This window comes from Puma concolor, chromosome B3, assembly GCF_028749965.1.
Source record: "Puma concolor isolate L17-30 chromosome B3, mPumCon1.1.hap2, whole genome shotgun sequence".
Taxonomy (NCBI): Eukaryota; Metazoa; Chordata; class Mammalia; order Carnivora; family Felidae; genus Puma; species Puma concolor.
Window position 1 is genome coordinate 40769323 of NC_141672.1, and position 12592 is coordinate 40781914.

Below are 12592 nucleotides of genomic sequence, written 5' to 3' on the forward strand. Positions count from 1 at the left end.
CGGGCTCTGGGCTGATGGCTCAGAGCCTGGAGCCTGTTTCCGATTCTGTGTCTCCCTCTCTCTCTGCCCCTCCCCCGTTCATGCTCTGTCTCTCTCTGTCTCAAAAATAAATAAAACGTTAAAAAAAAATTAAAAAAAAATTATTTTGCTTTAATTCTTGAAGAAATGTTCACATTCAATGTCTTTAGGTTGCATAATTTTCAAAATGACCAACGATAACACTGTGTGATGAAATCTCAGAGAATCATTTTCATTAAACTCACAGAGAGAAGAACAAAAGGTTTGAAAAGAAAAAAGACTCATGCTATGGTAAAGAAACACCATGTACTATTTTATTTTATATTATCTGTTTCATAGCATGTAAATATGAAAACTAGTTCATGACACTTCCCACTGCCAAGGCGAGCAGCAGGCAGTCATACCCCACAAATGTTTACCCCCCACCGCTGCCCTCCTGGCTGTGCAGTCTACACAGGAAGTGGGCCAAAAATCTTGAAGGCCCAGTTCTTCGGGAACTTGCTGTTGAGGGATTCAAGACATTCATGCAGAAACATTCATACCTCAAGCCTCTGTTTCCATTTTCTCAGAAATTCTTAAGATTCTTACATATGGCAACTAAATACAGAATGAAGATCTGTTCTGCCCCTTAATTATAATTCTCAAGCAAATACAATATTTTGACTAAGATTAAATTAGAATGTCTATGTGAAAATAAATCTACAATAAACCAGAACGAGCTTATTTTTGCTGACTTGACTTTTGCTTCTTCATGCACATTCTTGTGAAAACAGAACACAGAATTAAAGGAGGGGGGGAAACCCCAAACTTTAGAAGAACCATAGTCTCTAAATTGGAAACAATGCTGTGGGAGAGCGTAAATCTAAACTAAATCTCAAAAAGCACAAATTAGCTTAGTGGTTCACTGTTATTTTTGTGCCTTCATGGGGCCATATGCAAGTATGAGGTCTTTGATCAATTACCTGACAAATGAATAAGATATACAAGACTAGATGTGATTCAAACATTCCAGTCTGCAAAGAATTAGCGTTGCCATATCAGGGAGCTGCTACATTAAGCAACAAGACCTTTAAGAGTACTTACAGGGAAGTGGATTAGAGGGACTGTCAAAAGCACAGCAAATAGTATGCATAGCTTCACAGCCATGACAACAACATCGTGTGGCAAGTACTTGCTATAACCTTGCAGTAATTCTGATGCCACTTTGTCTGTAAATTAAAACAATAATAAGGATCACATTATAAACTACTATGATGTCAATAACAGCAAAACTATTTTACTTTGCACAAATGGATCTTAACAAATTTTGGATTCTCAGTACCAAATCCATCTCTGGCCTTTTCCCTAGCCTTTGAAACATAGAGACATTAGTTAAATATCTGCTTTAAAGGTATAATCTTTTCTTTTAATTAAACTAGAAATCAGCAGAACTTCTAAAATTATGACCATGAAAATACATATATACGTATACATATCTATATATATCTATATATATACATATAACTTGAGAACTTTTCCATAATCCAAAGGTCTTGAACATTTGTTTGTTTTGTAAGGTGTTTTCACATGTATCATTGAAAGGGTATCATGTGTACCCTTATAACAATTAAGAGGGTAGCTAGGCTGAAAAATATTAATGGACTTGCCCAAGATCACACAGCACAAAGGGGCAGAGCTCGAAGAGCTAAAAGAGTACCCACTTTTTTTTTTGGTGCCAAAGCCAATACCCTTTCCTCAATACCGCAACATTTTCTAGAATCTTACACTTCTGTACATGTTGTCTGTTTCATCAACATTTCACCTGTAAATTCCTCTTTCATAAGAAAATGTAGTTGTAGGGAAATGGCTTACTCAGCAAGCCAGTGGTAGTCAGTGACAGAATTTGTACATGCTGACCATGCTTTGCTCCATGTCAGTCTTCCATTTTCCCAATGTCTTCTGCGCCCCCAGTCAGACGAGGGGTACGAAGATTGAGCGTTCTCAAGAACGTTCCATGTCCTGCCTTGTAGTGAAAGATCAGTCTGTACTTAAAATAGAATACTGTCTTTTATTTTTAAGTAGGCTTCACGCCCAGTGTGGAGCCCTACGCGGAGCTTGAACTCATGACCCTGAGGTCAAGACCTGAACTTAGATCAAGAGTTGGGTTCTTAACCAACTGAGCCACTCGGGTGCCCCAAAATAGACGGTGCTTTTTAAACTGGAGAGTAATATGTTTTCAGAGAGATGCTTTGGAGGAAATAAAAAACAAACACACCTCTGTTTTCAAGGAACTTAATATTTAAAGGAGCAATGAGATGAACATATACACATAAAATAGAAAGCGTATAAACACAGATATACACGTACGTGGCAGTAGTTGTTCTAAACAAAGAGCGACTGTGAATAGGGACAGGTAACTATGACTTTGATATGGAGGAAGGAGGAAACACAGGGAGGCTTGGGGAGAGTCATCATGATAGAGTGAAGAGCAGGAAGGTAGAGGGTCTTGAATTCTGGGACCACACAGACTGATGTTCAAATTCCTCTACTTACTAGCAACCTAACTTCTCTGAGTCTCTTCGTTCTTACATCTGTAAAATGGGACACTAATATTTTGATGTGTGGAGTTACTGAGGGCCATAAATGAGTTAATGTATGGGTGGAGAAAGAGATTCTTTCTCAGAGGAAGAAGTAACATAAGCAGAAGCCCTGAAGTAGCACAGAGAATATGCATCTGAGAAAATGAGCAGTCTAGTAGTAGTAAGTACTTACAGTGGCTTAAACAGGATGTGCTGTAGAGCAGAGAGAGTATTGGGTGATAAGGCCAGAAATGCATTTAAGACCCAGTAACAGAGCTGTTCAGGAGGTTTGTACTCAATCTGGTGGGCTACAGAGATGCAATGACTTATGAAGATTGGTGTACTAGGATCTGAACCAAGCAGGAAGAAAAAGATACCCAAAACTGAAATAAGAGTTAGAAGGTTACTGTCATAATCACTGAGAGATAATGAGAATCTGAACTAGACTAGTGATAATGGAAAAGGGAGAAAAACCAATTATCTAACGTATCAAACAACTTCTTTACACAATAGGAGATTAATGGACTAAGTAAGAGATTAAGAAGAGCCAGGAAAGCCGGATTCTATTTCCAAGTCTGAGATATTCGCAAGTCTTTGAAAAAATATGGCAAACTATTTTCTTTCTACTTTTTGAATCATGAAAATGAGCTATTAACACTGCTTAACAATTCTGTAGACTTTTAAAATGGTCTGGTTATTATGCGACATTTGGGCATTGGCCTGGCTCCCCAGAGGAACACTTTTTCTTCCTCACCTTATAATGCCGTAACGTCTGTAAAGAGCCAATATTATTAATCTAGGTACATACTTATAGGTCCCTGTAATCTGACAAAATTTAGATATTAACTAAGCCTTGGGAGCACTGGATAAAAGGATCCCAAGCAGCTCCAGAAGTCAGAAGAGCTAGATTATAAATTCAAAATATCTGTTACATATCCACTTTCTCCTTTCCCAGGATGAAAACATTTCTTCCGAACCAGTCAATTCTGTGTTCTTAACATATGTGAGGGATAGAGTACAACACACTTCTCTGAATTCAGACAAATCTCTATAAATCTTAGCAAGGACCTCTGCAAGTTATATATGCTATTAAGCCAGGAGGCTGTCTTGTGTAATACACATTGTCAAACCATCTGAAGTTTAGAAAGATTACCACAGAGTAGCAGAAAGATTACTAGATTAGTATTCAGGAGACATGCTACTACAAATATTGTTAACAGGTCACTTCACTTCTTTGGGCTTCAGCTGCTCATTTACAAAATGAGTTCAAGGCCTTAATTTGTGACTAGCCCTTTTGATAATTGCTCAGTGATTTCTCTCCATAAGAATGAGAGTTACCGATATCTCAACAGAAATATACCAAAAAAGATGCTCCTTAGTGATGATTAACAGCCCCCCAAAAGCTATTGTGAACAGAAAAATCAATATCTGAATCTTCTTTGGTCTTTGGAGAAGGAGTTACTTTTATATCATTCTTTCTATCACCTACCTACAATGAGATTTTTCTTAGATGTGCATTTCTCCATTAGATAAAATGTGGACAGTCTGAAGAATTTGCGGTGCATTAAGTCGGAGACAACATAACAGCTTTACCTGATAACAAGGACAATCCCTGTGTAGGAAATATTTCATTTACATAATGAAAATGTTTCGCCTCTCTGTTCATGGAACAATAGATCAGTAGATAGGTAGGTAAGTAGACAGAGATATATAGATATGTCTGGAGCTTAAGTGAGCCAGGTTCTTCCAAAAGATAATCGACAAAAACTTGGGATGAAGGAAATCTGGGTTCTCTAGCATAATTCCTGAGGAGGGCACATAGTAATAAAAGCACTACCTTTGGAGACAGTCAGAATTGGATTCAAATCCCAATGCATCATTCATTAGCTGCAAGTATCTGGCCAATTGCTCAAGCTATGTGAACCTATACCTTGTAGAGTTGCTGTAAGGATTAAGGTAAGCAATGTATATAAGATACCTGGCATTTACACAGGAAACGTTAGCTCAATAAATGTATTAGCATCCATCCTTCTTCCACTTTCCCTTCAATGTAAGCTTTCTGATAATTTAATACAGCATTTCATGGCAATTTATATAACTATTCCTCAGCTATCCTGGAGATTGGCAGGCCATTTGAGGCTTCTTCCAGATAACTATCCCTAAGGAGGAAAAGGAGGTCATTTTTTGGACTCTTTCTCAATGTTGAAGATTCCTAAATATAGTAGTATTTGCGCCAGTGACAATTTTAATTTAGAAAAATACACAGCTAGGGGCGCCTGGGTGGCGCAGTCGGTTAAGCGGCCGACTTCAGCCAGGTCACGATCTCGCGGTCCGTGAGTTCGAGCCCCGCGTCGGGCTCTGGGCTGGTGGCTCGGAGCCTGGAGCCTGTTTCCGATTCTGTGTCTCCCTCTCTCTCTGCCCCTCCCCCGTTCATGCTCTGTCTCTCTCTGTCCCAAAAAAAATAAATAAACGTTAAAAAAAAAAAAAAAATTTAAAAAAAAAAAAAAAGAAAAATACACAGCTAATCTGCTATACTAAGTTTTGCTCAATCTCAACAGAGAGCTTGCTACAGTATCTTATTATTCTAGAGAAGTCTTACCGGGCTCAAGTCTGTGCAAAAACTTACAAACCCAACACCAAAGCTAGAGCTTATATAGTTCAAGAATTTTGTTTTATGAGCCATGATCAAAAAACTTATCCATCTGCCTTAATTTTCTTTGTAGTGTATCCAGCAGGGTGTCATACTCGTGTTGGAGATGATGCTTTTCCTGATGGTGTACACAGAGCTCTACCATTTTTATCCTCCATCAATATAAAATGCAAGAGCAGATTTAGATTAATGAATGGCCTTTCTTACTGTTAAAACAGCATAGAGATAGCAGGAAAGGGACTAGAGAACAATTATAATTTTCTCATATAATTCAAGAGCATACACATTATACTATTAAGTTACGATATTTAACTTAAATTTCATTAAAGATAGTGAGAAGTACAGTGCTGAAAAACTGAGCACCTGAAATTATAAAATGACTATAACAATAATGACAATAATAATAACAGTAACGATCAGCAGTAGCTCTCCTTTGTGGAAGGCTGCTATGTGCCGGATACTATAATAGGCATTTTAGACATAACTCATTTCCTCCTCAATAAAACTCTATGCAATTTTCTGTTACAGATTAGAAGATGAAAAGATTACAAGGTGAGTGTCCTGTTCAAGCTAGTTAGAGCAGAATAGTTATTTGTACCATATTTGTTGGATTTCAAAATCCATACTCTTTCCACTGGGATTAGGAAAGGTAGCTGGTTTAGTAAAGGTAGCTGTGCAAGTAAACATCCAAAAACTTGTCAGACTTGGAAAAACTCTGGGAGAGAAGCAAAGTGCCATTAGAAGTAATCATGGATGTCTAAAACCTGAAACATGTGCACAAGGCTATCAACCATAAAATCAGTCATAACAGCTAAATATCACCAGGGTAATAACAGCCATTTACTTGAAGAGCTGTTATAAAAGCACTCATAAGCTGAAAAGTGTATTCCAGAATTGACAAATTGAGTGCAATTTGTTATAATGGGTTTGTTTGCAAATTAAATAGGTTTCCAGATTAAACAAAAGAGCCTACAATTTTTTTTCTTACTCTGGACTTTTAAGTTTTACTTTTTCTTTAGGTTCTTTTTAGAACAGAAAAAAAACACATTCCAAGCAGACAATTTTTCAAAAATAAATAAAAATTTACTTAATTTTTTTAAATTTAAGAATTTAAAAGAATCCTTTTACCAAATTTAAGGGGGGGAAAGGTATCATAGAACGTACAATGCCAAATTGTGCAAATTAAGTGTGAAGGCAAAGATCTCTGAGATCTAAGTGTACAACTACAGTCCAGTGTAAAACTCTTCCCTTTCTCAAGTTGTTCTTTTGCAATTAAGATGACTGATTCTCCCAACCTCCCAAACTAGATTCCAAAATATTGAATTCTTAGAAAATAAAATCATGATTGCACATTTGTTTCTTGTAGAAAGACAGCAATGTCCCTAAGCCTTTGGCTTTACTTAGGTGTTAAAATTTTTTTATATGAAGTTATTAATCTTGAACTTGATCCATATTTTTAAGAGAAAGAAAATCAATTTTTTAAGGCCCATAAAGCTACTACAGTACTACACCGAATTTAGCAGCCTAAATTAACTTACTAACAAAAGGCGGAAACAAAGTCTATATTCAGGTGTGAGATCAACTAGAGAACAATTTGTCACTGATAATTAAATAATATACTTACCATAAAACGTGAGGTACCCAAAGAGTGCAGATATAAAATAAATGAGAAAACTTAAAGCAATTGCTGTATTGGTTGCATTTTGCATTCTTTTCTTTGAAGGGCTAAAAGACAAAAATGGCAAAAGTAGAAACTATGATCTGAATTATATCTAAAGAAACAAATATCAACCAAGCTAGTCAAGAGGATTCCTTAATTATTCAAGAACTACTTCATTAATAACGATATACTAGAATTTTTGATTTGAAATTACTGCACAAAGATTTTGCTCCCAGGAAACATTTTTTTTTCCTTTTTTCAATTTTTAATTTATTTTTTTTAATTTACATCCAAATTAGTTAGCATATAGTGCAACAATGATTTCAGGAGTAGATTCCTTAATGCCCCTTACCCATTTATCCCATCCCCCCCTCCCACATCCCTGCCAGTAACCCTCTGTTTGTTCTCCATATTTAAGAGTCTCTTAGGTTTTTGTTCCCTTCCCTGTTATTATACAATTTTTGCTTCCCTTCCCTTATGTTCATCTGTTTTGTATCTTAAAGTCCTCATATGAGTGAAGTCATATGACATTTGTCTTTCTCTGACTAATTTCGCTTAGCATAATACCCTCCAGTTCCATCCACATAGTTGCAAATGGAAAGATTTCATTCTTTTCGATTGCCCAGTAATACTCCATTGTGTGTGTGTATGTATGTATGTGTGTGTATGTATATATATATATATATATATATATATATATATATATATATATATATATATACACACCACATCTTCTTTATTCATTCATCCATCGATGGACATTTGGGCTCTTTCCATACTTTGGCTATTGTTGATAGTGCTACCAAAAACATTGGGGTGAAATGTGCCCCTTCGAAACAGCATACCTGTATCCCTTGGATAAATACCTAGTAATGCAATTGCTGGGTTGTAAGGTAGTTCTATTTTTCATTTTTTGAGGAACTTCCATAATGTTTTCCGGAGTGGCTGCATCCAGCTTGCATTCCTACCAGCAATGCAAAAGAGATCCTCTTTCGCCACATCCTTGCCAACATCTGTTGTTGCCTGAGTTGTTAATGTTAGCCATTCTGACAGGTATGAGGTGGTATTTCAATATGGTTTTGATTTGTATTTCCCTGATGATGAGTGATGTTGAGCATTTTTTCATGTGTCGGTTGGCCATCTGGATGTCTTCTTTGGAGAAGTGTCTATTCATGTCTTTTGCCCATCTCTTCACTGGATTATTTGTTTTTTGGGTGTTGAGTTTGATAAGTTCTTTACAGATTTTGGGTACTAACCGTTTATCTGATATGTCATTTGCAAATGTCTTCTCCCATCCTGTCAGTTGCCTTTTAGTTTTGCTGATTGTTTCCTTCACTGTGCAGAAGCTTTTTATTTTGATGAAGTCCCAATAGTTCATTTTTGCTTGTGTTTCCCTTGCCTCCAGAGACATGTTGAGTAAGAAGTTGCTGTGGCTGAGGTCAAAGAGGCTTTTGCCTGCTTTCTCCTCAAGGATTTTGATGGCTTCCTGTCTTACATTTAGGTCTTTCATCCATTTTGGGTTTATTATTGTGTATGGTGTAAGAAAGTGGTCCAAGTTCATTTTTCTGCATGTTGCTGTCCAGTTTTTCCAGCATCACTTGCTGAAGAGACTGTCTTTATTCCATTGAATATTCTTTCCTGCTTTGTCAAAGATCAGTTGGCCATACATTTGTGCGTCCACTTCTGGGTTGTCCTTGTGCCAGTGCCATACTGTCTTGATGATTACAGTTTTGTGATACAGCTTGAAGTCAGGAAACATTCTTCAGTAGGACCAAACTAACTCTTTGTTGTTTTGTTTTAAACAAACACCTGACTAGCTTAGTCAGTACTGCATGTGACTCTGGATCTCAGGGTTGTGAGTTCAAGCCCCATGTTGAGTGTGGAGATTACTTAAAAAGAGGGGTGCCTGGGTGACTCAGTTGGTGAAGTAGCCGACTCTTTATCTCAGCTCAGGTCATAATCTCACAGTTCATGGGATCAAGCCCTACATCAGGCTCTGTGCAGACAGCATGGAGTCTGCTTCGGATTCTCTCTCTTCCCCTCCCCTGCTGGTTATCTCTCTCTTTCAAAATAAATAAACTTTTAAAGAAAAGAAAATAAAGTCTTGGGGCACCTGGGTGGCTCAGTCGGTTAAGCGTCCGACTTCAGCTCAGGTCATGATCTCAGGTCTGTGAGTTCGAGCCCCGCATCAGGCTCTGTGCTGACAGCTCAGAGCGGAGCCTTCTGTTTCTCCCTCTCTCTCTGACCCTCCCCCGTTCATGCTCTGTCTCTCTCTGTCTCAAAAATAAATAAACGTTAAAAAAAATTTTTAGAAAATAAAATAAAGTCTTAAAAAAAACAAAAAAAAAACTAACACTGAGAATCCAGCGATGAGAGAGAGGATTCATAAAGGAGAATGTCATTCGATCTGAAAGTCCAAAAAGTAAAAAGAAATACTTAATACATTTAAAAGATTCCAGAATTCTATGGTACCTTTGAAGTTCACAGTATATGGGCAATATTGAGGTATGGCAGAGAAATGAAAAAGCCATGGTAGGTATGGCATAAGCACTCTGAAAAAGAATTTAAAAAGATCAAATTAGTAAATGCCACTGTTTAAACCACTACTTCATTTGACAATAAACTCAGGTCTCCAAAAAAAATCAAATTGGTTCAATTTACTTCATCTTTCATGAATCATCTCTTAAAAAAGGATGTTTTGTGTTTTTGTTTGTTTTTTTTTTTAAAGAGAGACACAAGTATGGTCACCAACAAATGTTTCACTTAATAGTTAGACAGCCTGTGCTAGCCAGAAAAATTCTTGGCTGGCTTCTATACCACGGTTGGCACACCACCAACTGAATCGAATGGAATACTGAAAATATTAATCCCATCTTTGCATTTTAACTAGGGTCTCTTTCATTGGGAATGAACATGATATATTCTAGACTGACAAATTCTTAAAGATCCATTGGAATATACAAACATAATTGTTTTGTTTTTTTTTTAAATTAGAACACTTAAGAGTCTGAGGAAGTTATAAAGCAAACAAATTACCATCTAAATGAAAATGCCATCTTTATAAAATTAATGGCGATTTACTTTCTCTTTTCTACTTTAAAATTTTTTCTAACTTTAGGCTCTTCAGCAAGCGTTCCAGATGACTGAAGAACTATCTTGGTATATAATGCCTCCTAAAATACCTGAAGGGAGCTAGGAAGGAGAGCTGTAGCATTTCCTGAGCTTGGATTAGGGGAATGAGAGTTTAATTCACAAAATCTCTTTCATATATTGCTCAATTTCCTGGTTTGTCAATTACCCTACCTGGATCTTTAAGGCAGATGGCCTTTAACATGTAAAGGATGTAGTAATCTCCTTTGTGGAGCCAGAGAGACATTTTTTCATAGAAAAACTAGGGATTAAAAAGAAAATTCTGCATGGAGCAGTTAGCACACCAACATGCTTCACTGATAAGAGTTGTTTAAGAGTGGAGGGGATTCTAGTACCTGGGACTTGGATTTCAACATAATACAAAAATGTAGATGAAGAAACATGCAGCAACAGGGAGGACTTTGGGCTCTTCTAGAACAGTAAAGGAGAGACCTCCAGATCACAGTTCCTGTCTCCTCTGCTGATGTTCAGGGGCTTTTGCAGATATTTCCAGGATTCTAAGACTCTTAGAGATAGCAAGGAGACTTGATCTGCTAGTCTCCACTCTAAGCATCATAAATTTCAACTCTGGAATTTCAGCCCGAAGATATATTGGCAGCACTCAACTGCTGGTCCAATGATGAGGCTGTTTAGCTACAGACCAAGGTTCTACTCACAGGGGAGGAGTTTTGGATATAATTGGCTATTTAGCTTTACAAGTCCAGAAGGCAACAGGAAGTCTGTATCCACAGAGGACCTTATTGGCCAGACCAGACATTGGGTAAATCTGTTCTTTTAGGCAGTGGCCCATTTAAAACAGGCTCCATTTAAAGGCATGCCAAGAAAAAAAGAAAAAAAAAAAAAAAAAGGTGGCTGTTTCATAATGGGCCACCCTGTGTTAAATAATATTATTCTTCTGGTAGGCAACCCTATACTTAGCACTTTCATGAAAATTAATTAGCTACAGGTACAAAGACCTAAGAGACCCTGTTACACAAATCTCTTAAAACTTGAAATGTGAAAAATCAACCAAAAGTATCTGTTAATAACTTACACACCTCTTTGGAGAAATGAAAGAGCTTTGGTTTACAATCATCTGTAGCATTTGAAATCTGTTTAAGAGGATACAGGGGAAAAAGAGAAACCAACAGTCATTAAAAGTCCAAATTCATCCACAAAAATGATGTAGTTACTATTACTAGGCTTTCAAATAAAAACATTTCAAAACAAAGTTCCAAATTGCAATACAGCCATTACTTTTTCATTAATTAGGAAAAAAAACATTCTTGCTCTGTTTTTTTTTTTTTTCTTTTTAGCTTAAAATAAACAGGAAGAAACTGAAAATGTAAACTATTACCTGGAAAGATTGTTCTATATAATTTAATGGCAGAGGACAAGGGATGGACCATTTTTTAATTATTACCTGCAAGAATAAATAGAATCCACACTCAAGATTATTTCTTATGAAATTCATGACAAGAAAATGATTTCAAACAAGTCAGCATTACTTCAATTAAATGAACTCCATCCCAACTAATAGCTAACAGAAGATTCTTTGCTTCTATGATCTTTTCCCAGTTAGAATGGGTTGTCACTTAACATGGCTGCCTACTGTGAGAGGGAAAGGGGGGTGATGCATATCTGTTTAGTGGGGATCTCCCCCCTTAAAGACTGAGTACTCTCGTGTCAACTTTCAAAACTCTAATAGCATCAAGGCATTAAAAAAAGTACTCAAAATGGGAACATGATGCTTTTAGTGACAATGGTATAAGACTATGGTTATTTGTGGACCTGGCATCAGTAGCGATAGAGAAATATTAATACCAGTTCTGGAAATGGCCACAGACAGAAATAAGGAGAGACCCCATACAAAGCAGGAGTTCAGGGATTCCTGATTCAGAAGCACCATCCTCCTGGCTGCTTTTAGACTTGTATTACTTTTCATAAATGTAGATAAAGCTGGCTAAGAGTAACAGCACGTAGCTATTGAACTCCAGCTGGTACAAAGAATTCTTTTTTTTTTTTTTTTTTTTAATTAAAAGAAATCCAGAGGGATGCCGCCTCTCAGAAAGAACCAATGCAAGTATCTCAGGATTTTACTCTGGACTGTGGCCATCATGCTCCAGACCTATAGTTGTGGACATGTCGACATTACCATTGTTGAGGCTGTTTCAGGGCACGCAATTACTCTGCAAATATTTGCTCCAGGCTGAAACCCAGCATACAGAGGGGCAAGGGAGAATAAAGGAAGCATTTGTCTTTTGCAGGAGACCAGTAAGTAAATACTATTCCTATTCGGTATTTATCTAGTTTGGGATTTTACCCTATTCAAACAAAATTTTATGTAGTGATAAAACAAATTAAGGACAATGTACACTTTTAGGATAAAGTTAATAGTGAACTAAAGAATTGCTTTGAACTCAAGCCCTCACCAAGAAAAAATAAATAAAAGGGTAAACTAAGCAAGTTGCTTTTGATATTTCGGTAAGTTTTCAATATGGAATACAACTACGTAGTGGTCAACTTACCAAGAGGAAAGAAAAAAAATCAAAAGCAGTAATTTCACATCTTTTTTTT

The 12592-nt window shown here is 36.8% G+C and overlaps 1 protein-coding gene across 6 annotated transcripts in view; it reads right to left on the minus strand.

The window, feature by feature from the left end:
- SLC38A6 (solute carrier family 38 member 6) overlaps positions 1-12592 on the minus strand; it is a 74233-nt gene that overhangs the window by 13835 nt on the left and 47806 nt on the right. For 5 of the 6 annotated variants that reach the window (XM_086709608.1, XM_086709605.1, XM_086709604.1 and 2 more), the window contains 5 exons: positions 11373-11438; positions 11074-11127; positions 9359-9438; positions 6851-6951; positions 1102-1226 (listed from right to left, as the gene is read on the minus strand). In XM_086709608.1, coding sequence (XP_086565734.1) covers positions 1102-1226; positions 6851-6951; positions 9359-9438; positions 11074-11127; positions 11373-11438 — 426 coding nt within the window. The remainder of the gene's footprint in view (positions 1-1101; positions 1227-6850; positions 6952-9358; positions 9439-11073; positions 11128-11372; positions 11439-12592) is intronic. The other variant, XM_086709606.1, reaches the window with a different exon arrangement.